The 19071-nt window shown below is 40.7% G+C and overlaps 1 protein-coding gene across 7 annotated transcripts in view; it reads left to right on the forward strand.

The window, feature by feature from the left end:
• The window catches only part of LOC134617968 (neuron navigator 1-like), an 81304-nt gene that overhangs the window by 47529 nt on the left and 14704 nt on the right, over positions 1-19071 (forward strand). For all 7 annotated transcript variants that reach the window (XM_063463071.1, XM_063463073.1, XM_063463075.1 and 4 more), the window contains 2 exons: positions 12683-12821; positions 16277-16574. In XM_063463071.1, the coding sequence (XP_063319141.1) occupies positions 12683-12821; positions 16277-16574 (437 nt within the window). The remainder of the gene's footprint in view (positions 1-12682; positions 12822-16276; positions 16575-19071) is intronic.

Consider the following 19071-nt stretch of genomic DNA (forward strand, 5'->3'; position numbering starts at 1 on the left):
AAATTACAGTTTTAATGAAACCTCTGGAACTGTCATTTTATCCCTGTGTATGTCTGCACACTCGTGCTGTGGTATGCATATGTGCGTCTGCATATGTTGAATGATTAGGGAGTGGGACCCCAGAATACACTCGTTGGAATGTGAAGTGTGTGTTTTGAGTGGCCCGCGGGGCAAGGAATGCCTCCCAAATTCACTGTAACAACTTTAAGTGGCATGACCGGAGTGTGTGTGTGTGCTATAAGTTGACAGCAGGTGATAGGCGTGGGCTCCTGCAGGGTGCGCCCTTAGGCTCACTGGTCACTACCACATGTGTCCTAGAAATGCACACACAAGCTAATTCTTAAAGAAGTTGTGACAGTCTAAAATTTAAATACAGCAGGAGGCTGCAAGTTTGTAGAAAGACCATATCAGTTGAAGCTGCACTGTATCCAAGTGTAATATAGACCTGTTGCCTAACAAATCTATCCAGAAAACATTAAAAACCCCTGACCTTTTTCCAGTGACACCTCAATGCTAACCATCACACCACCATGCTCCCCCTAACAAGTCGAAATCTGCAATCATGTGTCAAGCAACAGTGAGGAAGTATTTTGTTACTGAAATTACCACAATTGTTACTGAAGAAGAAATAGTTCAGCACACTGGTAAACATCACCCTTTTTAAGCTTAAAACTTTTTTTTTTTGCTGGCATGAAGTTCAAAATAAGGTTTCAGTGCTAGACTTGTTGAATTGGTCTTATTTTCATTAAAGACAGGGTTAAATAATCTGTTAATCATAAAGTTTTGCTTATTGACTTTTCACACAACGTCCCAACTTTTTTTCAGACATAGGTTTTACAATGACAGGTCTGTCCCCTTAACAGTGTGTGTGTGTGTGTTTTAATAGGTGTCTGTTTTATATCAGGCAGCAGAAGTGAAAAAGCATCTCTCCTAGAGTCAATGGACCTTTCATTCTTTTTTTTTTTCCTGCTTTTTTTTTGTTCAGGTGGTGTTTGCACAACCTCTAGCAGGTGCTCAGTGGTGTTCTGTTGGTTATGTAGTTTCTTTGTCTAGCTCACTGTGAACAGAAATTATGAACCATATTTGATTCACTTTTTGCTCTCTTTCTTTCTCTCTGTCCATTTTCAGTTAATATTTCAGTTATCGAATTAACTGAAAAGCTTGAAGAGAGCTTCATCCTTTATCTGACGACACAGGACAATGTAGGCAGAGGAGGAAGAATATATTTTAAATAGGATAGCTTCTTGTGTAGAGGCCCTCTGAAAATTTACTTGGAAATCTGTACCAGTTGTTCTGGCTGAGGCATTGGGTAACCCTGTTGAGCCACAATCTTTTTTCACTTGAACACAGACTCATATTACACTGACATCGTAGTTCCTACATATGTGTGACTTTTCACACATCTTGAACCCAGTCTCATTGCTTTTAGATTTTTTTAAGTGGTCTTCAGCAATAATTCTTCATGCTTGTTTAAGTTGTTTTCTTTGGACATTAGCTGCTTTGTCACTCATTTTCAGTGCAGTCCTTATACCAGACATTTTCAGAGGCATGTTGCTTTATTTGATAAGCAAGTTAAGACTGGCCTATGAATTGATCAGTCATAAATGATGCTCGTAACCCAAGAGATGAACCAGTTTTGTCTCTACACATCTCTACACAGACAGCTCAGCAAAGAACCAGTTTCAAACTGTATCTTTAGGCACTTTGCTACTTTTAGCATGCTACAAAAACATTATTTATTCACTTTTCTTTACTTCAATCAACAGAAAATGCCAAAAACTTGGCATATCTTGGCATGGTATGTAGTATGTGCATAAAACCTCTGAGGAAACTGGACAAGTGGAGGACCAAAGAAGAAATGACAGGCTCAACAATATCTACAGTAGAAGAACAGTATCGCAAAGTCGTGTCTTCTAAAAACAGGAAAAAAAATCCAGCAAAGACCTGTCACAGTACCTGATTAATGCATTTGAACATTCAGGTGATCGTCAAAGCCTCATTAGAAATGATCTCAGTGGAAGTGTGGCTGTCAAAAACCCATTCTTCAAGAAGGTAAACTGGGAGAAAAGGCTGAGGTGTGCCAAAGTACACAAAAACTGGACTGAAAATCAGAGGTAACAGGGTTTATAAAGTGATGAAACCAAATTTGATAGTTTTAGTTCATATCCACATCAGTATGCACAGAGGAGGTCAGGAGAGAGGTACAACAGTGAGTGTCTGTAGCTATCTATAAAACCCAGAGATCTTGAAAAATTGATCAGATTTTGATCCACCATACAACACTATCTGGAAAGAGGAACGCTATCAGTCATGGATTGAACTTCTCAGTGCTCACGCTGTTGAAGCAGTGTGGGATCATCTTGACAGAGAATGAAACAAAAGGCGGCCAATGTCCAAAGAAGAGCTTTGAATGTTCTTCAAGAAGCCTGGAGAACTGACAAGAAAGCTTGCCTAAGAGATTTCATACTGTGTTGAAGAATAAATACTGGCTCTAAAGCTTGTTAGAAATGTACAAACTCGGTCTTTGCCTTATATGCTGTTTCTCTATGCAAGTTTACACATTTCAGTAAATCACTACAGCCTTCTTCCATTTTTCTAGCACAATGTAAAGAAATGACGGGTGGCTCAAGACTTTTCCTCAGTACTGTAAATGACATTGTAGCAGGATAGCTTTAACACATTTAGGTAGCACTGCAGACATTTGATCTTATCAACCTTACTGTAAATGAATGCCAAACTTTCACTATGCGGTTTCTCAATTGCTATCACTGTTTGTTTGTGCAGTGTTGTCCCTTCCCAGGACCAACGGTTAGCAGTTAACAGTATCATATTTCAGTGTTTGTTGTCAGTGCTATCTTGCTTTTGGCAGGTTTGAATTGACTGTGTGTTTTAGCCCTTCTTCTTGTCTGTTGCCTGGTTTAAGTTCCTCCATGCTGTGTTACTTGACTATATTCCATTGATCAGAGGGCAGTTGCCAGTGGAAATGCTTTTGTATGTGTATGTGTTTGTGCTTTCTGCTCATGTCTATGGCACCATCTTTTGCACAGCTGCTTCAAGTTAAGAGCAACCTGTAGGAAGCATGCTTCATTCAAAAGTAGTACCACCCTCTCTTTCTCTTCCTCCATTGCCTTCCCTTCCGCTCTCTCACTAGTCCCCCTATTTCAAACCAAAACATCCCCGTGCGCCGTTATTTCACACAGCCGTTAAGTCAGCTGACATGTCTGGAGGGAGGCCAGAGGTAATTCTACCCCAGGATCCAACCCCTGTCCTGGGCCTCTGCGTGCTGGGGTTCCCCTTATGAGCTCCTCCCCGGTTCTCAGCCATTCAGTTGGGGCTGGGAAGTGCTCCACACTGCACCCCAGACTGAACTACTTATGAAGGTGATTTAAAAGGCCATTCCACCTTATCCCAGGAGTGCTGTCCCTCTTTTGCTTCCTGTTGTCTTGTGAAGAAGAGAAGGACTTTGGCGGTCAGAGGTTATTTGGTCAAAAGAAAGCTCACGTTCAATATTCTTTTACCAAACACTCTCTGACCCATTTTGTTCTGCTCTCTACATGAGGAACATAAGAACACTTTGGGGAGAAGTTGTTTAAACTTCCCCCCATTCTTGCTGAGCAGTTATATGAAATATGTTTCAATTAGTCAGTGCACTGTTTTTATCTTGACTGCATTCAAATCCCTAAAGCCACTTTTTTCAGACGCAGGTCCAGTAATGTTACTTTTTTAACCCTGTATAGGACGACTAAGGAGATGACAGACAATAGTTGATCTCTTGCCTTTCAAGGAATCATCTTCACACTTCTCCTAGCTCCTACTCTTTTCCTTTTTGGGGCTGATAGCACAGAGGAGCTCAAGATGACCCTGTCGGTTTCAACATGATGAGCAGTCACACGATTTTTTTTTTTTTTTTTTTTTTTATTCTCACAGAAATTCTTCTTAGCCTTAGCCTTATATGAAGGTTGAAGCTATCCACTGTTTCAAATGTCCTGTTTTATTTCACCAGGACTGAAAAAGTGCAGAGCCAGCGCAACTCTCAAATGCAGTGTGTTGAACTCTGAGAAAACTTTATGCATTCTGGGGAGGTCATAAGGAGAGAAGAGATACAGAGATAAATTTGCTGTCTGAGGAGAATTTTGCTGAAGCAATTCCCCCCTTTTTTAAACTGTTTCTGTCCATCCATCTCCACCTCCCTACACTCAGGGAAAAAAAGAAAATAAAAATTCATGGGGCAGGATTTCTGATGCTTACAATCGCCTTTTCCATCCAGAGCATCCAAGCATTTGTAGAATGTGTCCCTCATTTTTGCAAGGAAAAACAATAGCAGTCTGAGAGTCCCTACCCTTGCCAAAGCTCAAAAATCTCTCCAAACCATCCATGAATTGAATCTCTGGTTCCAGAAGGAGGTCTGGATCTGGATCAATTTGCTTTATATTAAAATGTTAAAGAATCCTTCCAAAAATACACACATCAAGATTCAGATTCAGATCTGGATCAAGTCCAAGGGTTACTTCTAAGTTGAGTCACACCCTATAACATTCCATGTTCATAACTTTCTAATCCAAATGACAAAGAAACAAAGTGAATAAATCCTAATAAAATCCTTTCTGACTGTAAAATATTGATGTATCTCAATAATCTCTTATACACAGACACACCTTGAGACAGTAACACACACCCAGGCTGTCTTTGTTCAACCCTCAGTAGATCAGGGACTTTACTGGCTACCACCACGCACATCTGACAGCTAATTCAAGCTCCAGTCAGGCAGTAGTGCCAGTTTAATGCATCTGGTGTGTGTGTGTGTGTGTGTGTGTGTGTGTGTGTGTGTGTGTGTGTGTGTGTCCTAACCCCTTTGGCCATTGCTGTCAGCTTTATGCCTGTCAAAGGCATAAAAGGATTTCTCTTCTGCACTGGCCATTTAGGGATGTGACCTCCTATTTCTTTCCATGGTCTCTCTCACACACACACACACACACACGCGCGCACACACACATACGTGTATGTATGTGTGTGTGTGTGTATATATATATATATATATATATATATATATATATAGTACCTTTAGCAACAAGACCTCTGGCTTGCTCTGATCCTGGTGGTGCATGGAATTAGCAGTAATTATGAGCTCATTAACTCCAGCCTGTTCTGTAATCCCCTTTAATGCCCAGATACTGCAGTTTCTTTGTCTATGTGGATGCGTGTGTCCAAGCAGCTATCACACACACACAGTATGCCACTCCACATCATGAAAACTGGACAAATAAATAATGCTGAAGACTTAATTTCTCTATTCAGTATTTAGCCAAAGACGGGTTGCTTGCGCAATCTAGTTTTTAATTGGGTCTTGTCAGTGATTTACTGTGAGTGTTTAACAATACAACACAATGGAGAACCTGTACTCAGCAGCTAATTAAAAGCCACTTTTAATGACAGATTTATTGTTAATTACTTTACAAGTGCTTCAACTCCCAGACAACAACATGACATTGTTAAAAAATGGCAGAAGCGTTTTATTTATAGGTACGAGGTCATGTCAGGACATCACGTAGTATAGTAGGGCTTCTTTTATAAGAACATAGCATGACTCCAGAATGCAGCAGATGGCTTATAATTAATAAAGGTAACTAGTGCAATAATCAGTAAGACTGCATCTTGAGTAGAATTATTGGTAATGTGCTCTGAAGCTACAGTATGTCTGTAATGAGTGGATATTCACACCATGCTAAATCTGTATGGCTTTATGTGTCAGAGGATCTTGAAGCTGTCAAGCTATAGTAAGAGCCTTGCCTGCAGAGCGAATTCGTTTATGGCCCTATATGGTGCTGCAGTGATGGATTATCCGATGGCAAACGCAGCATCTTAAAAACCTTTGTAGTCCGTTGAGTGTTTTAAAGGTTAAGCCAGCCAAGATGAATATTCTTCTGTGCTCTCAGTCTGTCCTTTTTAAAGCTCTTTTAGTTGGAAAATTATTATTGTACTGCCGGGTTATGATATGCTTTGTTCCAACAAGGTACTTCACAGATCTGCGTGAAAGAGTGCGTGCGTGTGTGTGCTTGTTTCCTGGTGATAAGCTGCTGAAGTGGTCCAGGGACACATATTGTAGGCCATCTGTGCACAGCAACCACAGTCTTCCTTTTTTTTCCTCTTATCAGGTAGATTCCCAGCGTCACATCTTTGATGACAGGTCATGCATGCAGTCAGTCTTTTTTTTTTTTATTGCAAAATTTCTCACACTTGAATCTTCCATCCATCATTTAAGATTTTTTCCCACACAGTCAGAGCCACCGTAGCTACGCTCGAGATATGAAACGCTGATACACTGACACTGGGTGGGGCCAGTCATGCTGGTTTTTCTGGAAGTGAGTCATTGTGTTTTGCGGCAATGTGTGTGGGTATGTGTTTATACTAGTTTGATTGTGGGTATTTGTGCGAAAACAGTCAGTTGGGTTTAACATGTCCTGTTTAACTTGTACAGACAAAAACCTGTACCGGATGTCACAGCAGACAGTGAGCTGCTAATGATGAATAGCTTGTTCTTTTTTTTATGATTGGCCTTTCGGGTTAATCCTTTTCTTTTTCTCATCAGCTTTTGTCTAACTTTATGAACCTACACCTGCTGCTCCTGCTCTTCAGGCTGATCTGACGTGTATCTTCCAACTCTGAGCTGCACAGAGAGACGCACGGGCAAAGCATCACACCCAATTGCCGTCGCTCATCGGTCATAGTCTCACATATTTAAACTTTAGAGAATTTAATGCCTTCAACAGCCCTTTCATGCTTGCCCCCTCTGGTTTCTTAGCTGACTGCCCAGTGCCAGTCTGGCAGTGCCCCACTTTCCATTTGTCTGAAAATGCATCACTTTGACCAAGAACAGGTCTGATTTAGCCATTTTGGGTTCTGACATGTGACTCTGACATGTGATTCATTTTTAATAGGAATGGAAAGTTCCTGTCCACCGAAGGACTGCAGAAACATTTTCCATGCATTTACACAAGCGGTGGAGAGAGAGTGTGCAAATATCACCCTGGATAAGACGTGTTTAACCCCATGAGGGAACAAAAAGTTGAACCATTATATTCAAACTGCATCTGTGTTATATTAGTCATAAGACCTTGAGTCATTTTTGTGTTCTTTTCCCAAGCTGACACCTTCCAACTGATTCCTGTCTCCTTATCTTATCTGCTAAAATGTGGTCTGGCTGGTTTGTTAGACACTTCCCTCCAGCTCCCGATGGGGCTTGCTGCTTTTTTATTTATCGGCTACATTGACAGTACTAAGCATTCATAATAATTTCATGTTGCTTCTTCAGTGTAATGTCTGCTTTTGTTGCAGTGTAATTAGATAGCAAGAACGATAATGGCATTTTGTTATCGACTTGCTGTTTTGCCTTTGGTGCTGTGTAGCTGAACTACTTATCTGCAGACAAAGCAGCAAAGTCAAAAATTACCTGTTTGTTTTCAAGTTTAGCTGCTTCCAACACAGGATCAGCAAATATTTATCGAGATGAAAACCTTAACATCATACCATTTCTGTTGGGTCTGTCGGGACTTCAACTCCCAGCAAGCACTGCTCTTAAAAACAACCAAAGCTGCTTTGTCTCTACAGGGTATTTTTCTTACCTGACCTACTACATTTGTCTCACTGACTTTTTTTCCTCCTCCTCTCACTCAAGATAGAGGACAAGTCAGTGGGACAGGAGATGAGACAAGGGGAAGAGAGTGCAAAGCTCTTATAATGAGCAGCAAAAAAGACCATTCACATAGAGATGAGAGCAATTAGCTCCATAGTCTGAATAGAGGGGTTCAAGGGTGTGTGTGTGGGAGGGGGGGGGATGCAGAAGCCTCTTAATAAAAGCTGGCTATTTAACTCAGCAGCAGCTATTCAGCTATTCTCTTGATAGCTTGTGAGGCTTAGTGTTTGTGTGGGTGTGCCGGTCATCTATGCAGAATATGAGGAACAAAGAAATCATGTTTCTGTGAAAGGAGGATGTTGTTTATAGTGACCACCATGACTTTTATTTATGCAGTACATGACAGAGAAATATCCAAACCATTTAAATGACTGTAAATGCTTGAAAAGTTCTCGCTTTACAGAAGATGATAAAATTTCTCTGGACAGACCACAGGCTGCAGAGTGCCTCACTGTGGCTTCTCCTGTCAGGGTGAGTACAGCAGGAAACCACAGCTGGCTCGAGAGGACGGTGCACAGCGTGTCCATGTGATGTATTCTTTACTCTGTCTGTTGCTTTGGCTTGCACATGACACAAATTGTCAGGTGGAGGTGAAGAATGAGCTTAATCAAGCACATCTCAACTTAATAGACATTTATTGCAGCCTAAATTGAATCAGCATTGATATTCATTTTGCTCACAGTGTTACTGTCACAGGATACCATTTTTCAATATCTTGACCACTGTGCTTCCCACCAGCTGTGTTCTTGAAGCCTGGGATCAGCTTGGAAGTCACAAAAAGCCAAATTACTTTAGCGTAATAGGCAGGACATTGCCATTTTTGCATTTTATGACACTGTGCATTCATTCGGTTTTATATAAGCATAATAAGAGTGATCGTTTGTTACATATTGGTGGAAATTTTAACATTTCTAGTGTTACCTTGCTTGCGAGAGGAACATAGTTAACTGTAGTTAACAGATAATTAAAATAAAAAGAGCTGTTACAGGCAAGTGGCATGACTAAAGCGGCGCTTCCTGCTAGGCACTAATCTGTAAAAGTGTTGATGTAAATGAAGGGGGTGCTAATATTATCCCTCAGTCTCTGCAGCTGCTGATGGTGAATGTACAAAGATAAGGCGGAGGGAGGAAAGATTATGAGTGTGAGATGATCCTCTTCAGTGAGTGCATCATGCCCTGAGAAGCTGAGGAAGTTTTAAGCATTACCATTAACAGCTCTTCTCTTTCCACTAAAGGCCCTGTCTTTTTATACGTGTCCTTTCAGTTCTTTTTTCTCTCTGCACACGCCACTTTACCCACTTCTCTGGAGTGTCTTTGTATTTCAGACCGCTCTTTTCAAGTTCAGGTTTCATTATATTGAACTTTTAAAAAGAGATAGAGGTGTAGCTACTTAGAAGTTTTGACGTGGAAATAAAAAAAAAGTGTCATATCTATAACTATAGATAGATATAGAGAGATAGATACAGGTAGGTATGTATGTATATGTATATTTATGTGTGTGTGTCTTTTATTTTTGGCATCTTAAAGAAAAGCTTTCAGTAGAGAGTCTCTATTAATACCCGTTATAGAGTTGAAAGTTTCATTTTTCAGAAGTTAACCTTTGCAGTGCACAGCTTGTAACTTTCCACAATCAAGATAAAGCTTCTTCTTTTTTAAATTAAATCATCAGCTTCAAATTTTATTTACTTCTACACTGCATATAGTGCATTTAATGAACGCTTTTGGTAATGTTCAACCTCTGACCTTGCCTCGCTTTTCTGTGGGTTTGTATTTCCATATCTGTCAGCTGAGTGACACCAAACCCAGCACTGGCTGTGTTTGTTCTGTTTTCTGGAACGTCTGAATTATTCACCATAGAGGTGTGTTATCTTTCAGTGAAGCGCTGGTGGACAAGCCGATAGCTCAGAAGTGAATAACGGGATATGAAGGACAGCCTAGCGTTTCTCGAGGGCTAAACATGGTTAACCACAGCTGTCTATCTAAAAATGTTTGCGTTTCAGCAGTGAGCTTTTTTTAATACCTTGATTTCCTGGAGGAACATTTTGCATTTAATTGGGTTAATTGGCAACAAGTCAGTAACATGACTGGGTATAAAAAGACCATCTTAGAGAGGCGGAGTTCCTCAGAAGTAAAGATGGGCCAAGGGTCTACCATAAACTATGTGTTCTGGAACAGTTACAGAAGACTGAATATCTCATCTACAGTACATAATATCATTAAAGAATCAGAGAATCTGGAGAAATCTCTGCAGGCAAGGGACAGGGCTGAAAATCAGTATTGGATGTCTGTGATCTTTGGGACCTCAGGCTGCACTGCATTAAAAACGGGAATGATTCTGTCAGAGAAATCACTGTATGGCCTCAGGAGCACTTCCAGAAATCACTGTGAATACAGTCTGCCGTGCAATCCACAAATGCCAAATCCACAAACACCAAAGCTGTTTCAAAATGGACTGAGGGTAAGTGGAAAACTGTTCTGTTGTCAGATGAGTCGAAATTTGTACAACAGTGTGGCTTGGCCTGCGTGCAGTCCAGAACTACTTTTTTTTTTTTTTTTTTTAATATTTGTTACAAAGGGAAAAGACGTGGAGAGCACAAAGGTCTGTGGCTAACATCTGGAAGACCATTCAATTTTTTTTTTAAATGTTGTCTTGTTGTGCAAAGGGAAAAATAAATTTTTGTGCAAAAATTGGCAGTTTGATAGTCCAAGAAGTTTTCTTTTTTTTTCTTTTTTAAATAAAAAAAATAGGAAGAATATATACAATCTCTGTACAAATTTATCTCAAATAACATCTGAATCAAAATTAGACGTCCTGGGTGGCACAGGGTTGCCTGAGTTGCCTCACAGCAAGCAGATTCTCAGGCTGGTTTTCTGCCTGCATGGTTTTCCTCCGGCCTCCTCCCACGTTCTGAGTTGTTAGATTATTTGGTGATTCTCAGTTGGCCGTGGGGGTGGATGCAATATAGATAAAGCACTTAAGTGCATAGAATGAAGTGCTGTTTGAATATGTGTGAACAGGTGAAGTGGAATACTTGGAGTTGTCACTAAAATTAGAAATATACCATATAAGTGCCATAAAATGCTTTTAAATGTGAAAATGCACCAAAATCCATCAGTACATTGTTGTTTTTTCTTTCTTTCTGTTTTTTAACAGTAAAATTTGCTTTGGTTTTGCTGTGTTTCCCTTTGAGCCACAAAGTATAGGCCAGATCTCTGGATGTGTCTGACCCAATCTTAAATTTGCCCTTAATCTTACAGTGGCATATAGACAGAGCAGCATGACAGCCACTCTTATTGGAAAATCTGATCTGCTTTTCTTTGTATCCAAGATATGCACAGGCCAGACGGGGAGGGCTTTCCATTTTGCCCCACTCCCTCTCACCCCCACCACCATCTCCCTGAGGGTACAGTGTGACCCATACAGGCACCCAACTGGAAGGATCATACAGCTTCCTTTGCCTACACCACCCCCTGTACCCCATTATATCTGTCCTTGTTAGCCGATCACTGCCCGCTTAACTTGTTTTACGTTATTACATGACATCAGTCTTACTTATTGACCTTAATAAGAGGAAAAATCTAACCCATATACTTCCTAAACATGGCCTACTTAATGTATACGAGCACGTGAATTTATAAGCTGCCGATTCAATTGTATCTCACATACATGAAACTCATAGTGTCAGCATTATCTGAAGTTGAAATAACTTTAAAGTTGGATGTTTGTGGATTTCATTATTTATTAGACCTAAATAAAGCAAGAACCACCCACAACCTCTCTATGTCGCACAGGAAGGTTTTTCACTTGGGGAAAAAGAGACAGCTAAGTAGATTTCTGACAGGGGACTTCATATTTCTGATGCAGTCCTGTATGCACTTGTGGGTGCATGCATGTTCTTCAGTACTATTTTTGTGTGTGTGGGTTGAGATGATGTGATGACGAGAGTGCTCCAGATTTCAGTTTGCCAAATGTTTCAGTGCATGCAGTGCAAAAGTTGGGTATTTAGAGCAGACAGTGCTCTAAATAAGGTTTCTGTCGCTCTGAATATTTAATCAAAAGACATATTATGAGAGACAGAGCTGAATGAGCCCAACCTCAGGTGGTAACCAAGCTGATGGAGCTTTGGTAGTTGATGCGATAAATGGATTCAAGGCGATATCCAGTGAACTGACACAGATTGCTTTCTTTCTGTTGAATGTATGATACATGATTGGCCCCTGCAGGGGCAGAGAGTAAACCACCACACAGACTTGGAATGGTTTGCTATCTTGATCAAGGACACTTTGATAAAAGTGGAGGTTTGATGCCGCGGGGACTTAAACTCTGGCTGACCAGGTGAAGGAGACCAGCCCACATTTGTGAACCAAAAATAGGAGCGCAGCTCTGTAATCCATCGGGATTTAACCTAGTTATTGTAGCACAGTCACAGACTTGCACTTAATAAAGAAAAGCTTTTGTAACGATGATGAAATTATCACACCTTTGATCATAGATGATGGTGTTTTTAAATGATGTGCTCCTTTAACATACTGTTTGCCAGCCAAGCACTTCTTCACTGACACAGCTTGGAGCTGTGCTCATTTAGAATGAAAGTCACCCAAGAGTGTCAGGACAACTAGTGGTAAAAAAGAAAAGTGACGCATATTTAAAAGTGCAAGACAGTAGTAATAAACTCAGTCTGTTTTAACATTACAAAATTGATGTTTAATATATATACATATTTAGAAGATACAGGGTTCATTTTTCTCTCTTATTACATATGGTTTCATAAGGTTATTTCATGTAAAAACTATTGAATCCTTTACTTGAGCTATTTTCAAAGTGTCTGTAAATATTGTCTTTAAAACAGTTTTTATATTACTTTTATGTTTACTATTGCTGTACGCTAGGAAATCCAGATCCTCTTCTCTTTTTATTTTAAGCATTTAAGAAGGGAATTACTTTAGAAATTAATGTTAGCTGATATATTTTCCTTGTCATGATCTCTTTTAGTTGGGATGAGAGCAGTTCCATCAGCAGTGGACTGAGTGATGGTTCAGACAACCTGAGCTCTGAAGAGTTCAACACAAGTCCCACTCTTAACTCTCTTCCTACCACTCCCATTGGCTCCCGCAGAAACTCAAGCATTGTGGTGAGTGACACACAAACACAGCACACAAACCAGAGACACGCAACTGTTTGACACAGACGGATAAGAAATGCGTGCAGTGATTACAGTAGTATTGATTAAGCTGTTAATCCACAAAGGTATTGAATGCACACACTTTGTCAGTGTACAGAGGACACACACACGGAGCAGGCAGCAGGACCCTGGCATCACAGACAAAGCCTGATTAGTTATTCTGCACACGCCCATAATATCTGTCACATCTGCAGCAATCAAAGTTTGCCGCAAACACACTGCACTGCTCCATGGTGTGTCTCTCTTTTCATTTTATATATATATATATATATATATATATATATATATATATATATATATATATATATATATATATATATATATATATATATATATATATATATATATATATGAAGATGTATATATTTTCAGAAATGTTTGAGCATAAGAAGTGCTCACTTGTTAAAAGCTAAATTTTTCAGATACATTAGGAACATGTTCAACTAGTGGAGGAGTGTCAAATTCAGTTTGGGTGGAAAAAGACAACCTATTAAATGTTTCCTTTCTTTTAGGCTAACCAACAACTAGCTAGTATACCAATCCGTAATAATTTTAGGTATTCTGAAAATCTTTTAAGTATTGTACTCAAATTATGAGCTAAAATAGTAAGATACTCATTGCTAGCTAGGATTCTAAATCCACTGGATTGAGCCGATTCTGTAGTTGTGGCTTAGCTCAGTGGTATATTTAGCTTCACAGCTTGGAGGTAGAAGTAACTGTTGTGAGTGATCATGGTTGTTCACACTATGCATTTATATGCTGTATGTATGCTGCAGTCCTTAGAATCTATTGCGGTGATGGAAGCATTTGGGACCAATGACCTCTGCTTAAAATCCTGTTTACAGCCTGGCTGAGTTCGTCAAGATCCATCTGTAGCTATATGGGTTCCAACTCTGTGTGTGCTCGTGCGTGCGTGTGTGTGTTCCCCGAGTGTCTGATTTAGGTCACACCTCCGCAGTGTGGTTTATGTGACTGAAGTGGTGGGTTTTTAGAGGGAGCGAGACAGCGAGTGAGACAGAGGGAATCAGTGTAACCATAGCAACCAAAGTGCAGGGATGCTGAGAGCAGAGGCTTTGTCTTTACCCATATACTGTAGGACAGGTCTAAAGCGAAGCCATCTGCACACACACACGCATACAAGCAGGGCCATCTGCAGTCCTGCATCCGGGCCAGCGAGGCGGAAGAACCGGGGCGCCTCCCTCCACGCCTAATTGCAAGAGTCATAGCAACCATTACACCCCATGGCATCATTACCATGGCAACCAGCCATCACCCATCATCATGCACCCCACATTGTATAATGCACATGCCTTCCCTGCATTCTCAGCTGATGCGTTTCTCTTGGTCTTTTTGTCCCATTTCTCTGTCTCCGTGTCTCCTCTGCATTACTGCATCCTGTCCTTGTTTGTTGCTGTTGTTTTTAATTTCCTTAAAGACAAAGGCAAATCCATCCCTCATCTTCCTCCTACATATTGTATAACATCCTGAGCAGAGGCATGGGGGCGGTAGAGAAAGATAATCTAAGAAAGGGGGCACAAAGAGAGACGTTTTTGTGAGAGGACTGTGCAGAGTTAGGCTTTATTATATGTAGGTAGTAGAAAAACCTGGACTTGGAGGTGGAACAAGACCTCAAGTTAATACAGTTTTTCCTCATGCCTTTGTGTATTTGTGCATCCGCCTGTCTGCCTCACTGTCTGCCTGTTTGTCTGTTAATCATTTGGTCACAGCTATCTGACCAGATGTGTATCTCACCCCCACTATCCCATCTTTCAATAATCAAGGAATGTGTGTGAGGAAATGACAGTGTTTTATCAGCGAGGTCTTTTCAAACAGGATACACACGTGTATATATACAATACACAGTCAGGCCAAGCTCCTCCTCGTGTCATGCAAACCTGCCCATGGGGTCTATTGGTTTTAATAAAAAATGGAATTCAGCATGAGAGTCCTCATGAGAATCAGGTGCAATGTCCCAAACACACTCTCTCTCACACAAACACACTTTCTAATCCGTTGTGCAACTGGCGACCTCCTGCAGCGGGAGAATAATCTGTAAAAAGTGCTGTTGTCTTTGTGTAAACTCATAAACCTTCACACACAATAGACCTTGGTTTTACAATGGCCTGATTTCCACGTGTCGTTTAGTTTGACATTTGACATTCTTCCTTATTGGATTATAGTTACGCAGTGTTGTCTACTTTCTTTGTGTAGATATGTTTTGGGTTTTCTTTTTAGCAGTTTCTGTTCCAGCCGTCTCAGTCCACTTCTCCTTTTGAAGTTTTTAAACAGAGCTTACAATAGGATTTAGACTGAGGAGACGAGACATCCGTATGTCGTTGGGTTGACGAGTTGTGCACTGTCTGCTCAAAGGGCTTTAAGATGAGGCAGTGTGTGTGGATCTGTCTGAACATCACATTTCTCCTTTTTGCAACCAGTAATGCGCCTTTTAAGAGGTCCTTCACTCCAGTGTACCAAGCCTATTTTTCACAGTAGTTGCAAGAGGAAGTATACCGTAGTTCTGAGGTTTAGTCTGGAGGACTAGGTAAAAGGAGTAAGGTTCTTTAAAGCTGGTGTCAACTTAGGTTTAATGTTTAACTTACTCTTCAGTTTTATTCATATTTATTACATAGCGCCAAATCATAACAACAGTCACCTCCAGGCGTGTGTTGTATGTGTTACATTGTCCACCAAAACTACCTAAAAACATGTAAAAACTGCCAAAATGCATATAATAGTTAAAATGTGAAACTGTAGCTTGATATGATTGCACACACAGCAGATTTTTCTATCATCAGTTCTTTACCTGTGCTGTTCTCACATAGGCTCAAATGAACACTACACAGGCTTTAGGGTAGAGAACCGTGTGAGTTTAATATCCAGTCTGACTGCTAGAAAGCTGCAGGGCTGTGGTACATATCTGAAAACTAAAAACATGACAGTTAGTTAGTTACATGTAGATACATGTAAAAAGCAAGACAGGCCATGCATTGGGGCCAATTATCCATGTGCAGTTTTCTGAATAGATTTAGCTTGTGATGAGGCATCTTTACTCTATTTTGTGGGATCCATTTTTTTCATTTTACTGTCTTTACATTTAAAACCATGTTGTTGTCTCATTGGAAGAAAAAGTCTCTTATTTTTTCATATTTAAAAGCGTGACATGATGCATATGTGGGTTTTTTTATATATATATATTTCTTTTCCAAACCAGCTTTCAGACGATCAAAACACTCATAGATGAGTCTCAGAAGCGTAAAATTGGCAGCGCAAATGACTCAAACCTGCTAGATAGGGAAAGTAATTGCTGTGTACGTGTTCTGTTGGTCAGACTGCACGTGCTGGCTATCCAGACTTTTTTTTGACGCAGTGTCTCAAAGCATGTGTCTGTCTCTTCTCTACTCTAGATGCGTACAGATGCAGAGAAGAGATCTCTAGTGGAGAGCGGTCTGTCCTGGGACTCCGATGATAACAAACCCAGCCGCAAGAGCCAGGGCAGCAGCATCTACGATACAGGAAGCCTCAAATCCGCTAATAAATGGAAAAAAACCCGGCCGCAAGGGGAGGGGCCGGAAGGTGGGAAGGGTGAGCTGAGAAAACCTCAAACCCTGGGTCAAGGAAATGTGTTGAAGAAAGGAAGAAACCCACCTGTGGGAGTCACTTCCCCAATCACACACACCTCTCAAACTGGGCTAAAAGTGGCAGGTGAGTGACAAAACACAAATACTGTGTGTGAAAAGTATATATAGAATATATAGTTTTACTTGAAATGGTTTCTTAACCTGACACATCTCTCAGGCTGTCTTTAAATAGTCCTTTCTTTCTGGCAGTCTCTCACTCACACAGTCACAGACACACTCTCTGTTTCTGTCACACACTTTCATCCACAGCTGCAGCCCACCCTCTGGGCCTTTAGAAAGTGGTGCCATGTATCAAACACCCATCACCACCCACACCCTTACTGCCTGCCAGCCAGTGACTAACACACACACCACACACTGACCAACAGTGTTTTTTCTTCCTATAGCCTCTTCCTAGCCAAGCGTTATTTTTGTGTTGAACAGAGATAATTTATAGTACTAAAATAAGGGCCTTTATAAGAGCCTGTGTGCTTCTAATAATGTGTGCTGTGAGTGCAGCCATGACTGAGATTGTGCCAGCCTTAAAGAGTGTCACCCATCACACTTAACACACACTCGCTGACACACAGAAAGAGCACAATGGTAGGGATTGTGCAGCTGCCTTTTGGGCACACCATCTGTGTGTTGTTTATGTATGCACACGCATACACACACACAGACACACACACAGGCTTGCACACATATAGACAACCGAAACAACAGGATATTACTTGCAGTGTTATGTGCCAGTCCAGATAGCCAGGGGTCTGTGTAAACAGTCCTGTTTCTGTGGAACGGTGGTGTGTTTGCATTGCCAGCTGTTGAAATGACAGATATGCCAAACAAGTGTGTTGAACTCGCCTGTGATCTTTGTGCCAGGCTGTTATTGTTATTGATGTCAGCAGTATGAATCTGCTATCGTGGCTGCTCGATGCACCACCGAGTTTGAGGCTGTAATAAATCAGGCGGTGAAGTCGAACAAAAACAGATTTGAAAAAAAAAAGTTTATTGTTGCTTATCGGTGTGCGGAGAAGCTCAAGGGTTTAGTCACATGAGGAGCAATCATTCTTAGAGTTTCACAGAACGCAGTCTATCGCTGAGGTTAGGCAGGGTGCTGTGCGTCACGGTGTGTGTGCCCCATTTGTTATGCGTCTGCATTTTTGTGGAATTGTAGGAGACGCAGAGTGTGTGACTCTGAAGAAGTGACAGCATGTTGGGATGAGCAGTGTGATACACTTCCATACTATCTCTATCTATTCCATGTGTTCTATGTACAGCACAGACCATACTTTTAGTAAGTGTAGAAGATAAAACAGCAGCTAATGATCATTTTAATTGTCATTTCAGCTGCTGATTATTTTACCCAGAATTTTATGAGACAGTTGTAAGCAAATTGTTCAGAGAAGGTCTAATTTACAGTTTGACCTACAATTTGTCAGTGACCTAACCGTGTTATCCATAAAACTGACGTAATATCACATGCTATGTGCTCTGTTTGCTCCCGTTCTTTCATATTGCACTTTTGCAGGAGCTACTTCTCAGAAAGTAAGCATCTCCTTTACTGTGTCATCTCTAAAAATAAAATGGTGTGCGTTGAAACTGTGAAGCGCTCACAGATGAATTCGTGAATTGTCTCCGCATGACTGATATAGAAATGAAGACTTTATTTGGTGAGCTCATATTAGTGGAACCCTGGAGCCTCAATTCACTCACAAAGGGCATCTTCTCTGTTATCCTTGTGAGTTATGGTGTGGTATACTAGGATCTCATAGTAAGCATAATGATTTTGTGAACTGTTTTTTGTCAGCTTTTTTTTTTTAAAAGTCTGAGCACACTGCATATTTTCAAGTGTTCATCATTATGTTATCGCTGAGCTGTGGACAGGTCGTATTTCTTTTTTCCTCTGTCACAGGAGACAAACTACAGCTAACATTCGCCAGCTTCTTACACACACACAAATAACTACTGATACTGTATCTTAACAACAACATATACATGGTCACACATGGTCCTGCTGTTATGATTGATGAGAGATGATTTCAGCAGATTTTTTGAGTCTTGCAAAAAAAGTGGTCAGTCCCGGGAGACTGGTATTATTGACAAATAAGAGTATTAGGGTGGGTTTCCATACGTAACGAGCGCAGCATAGATACAATCTTTCCACTTCTTTCCCCTTTACCAAAGTGGCATTCAGCAGAAGAAGAGAAGGAGCATTTACATGTGAGCCACTTTCCTTTAAGAGCCAGAGAAGCCAGTTTTTTGATGTTTTATTGAAAAAGGTTTCTCTGTCTGCCAGTCTCTCTGAATTTGAGCATTGTGCTCACATCTCCATATCTTCAGACGTGTTGGCCTCTTGTGCTGAGAAACGTAGTGATTCATCACCTCTCCTACGCGCTTACCATGTGAAGCTGTGAGCTTCACTGTCTCGACAAGCCCGTGTCAGTAAATCAGGCTTCATTTGTGTCAAAATTAATACAATTGCCTGAGTTTTGTCAGTGTGTCTCAATGCCAACAGTGTGTGTTTCTTTAGCCCAGTGTTCATGGAGCAGGCTACGTTGCGGTTACACAAAGGATTGAGCTTT

Source organism: Pelmatolapia mariae, linkage group LG20 (genome assembly GCF_036321145.2).
Source record: "Pelmatolapia mariae isolate MD_Pm_ZW linkage group LG20, Pm_UMD_F_2, whole genome shotgun sequence".
In the NCBI taxonomy this organism is placed as follows: Eukaryota; Metazoa; Chordata; class Actinopteri; order Cichliformes; family Cichlidae; genus Pelmatolapia; species Pelmatolapia mariae.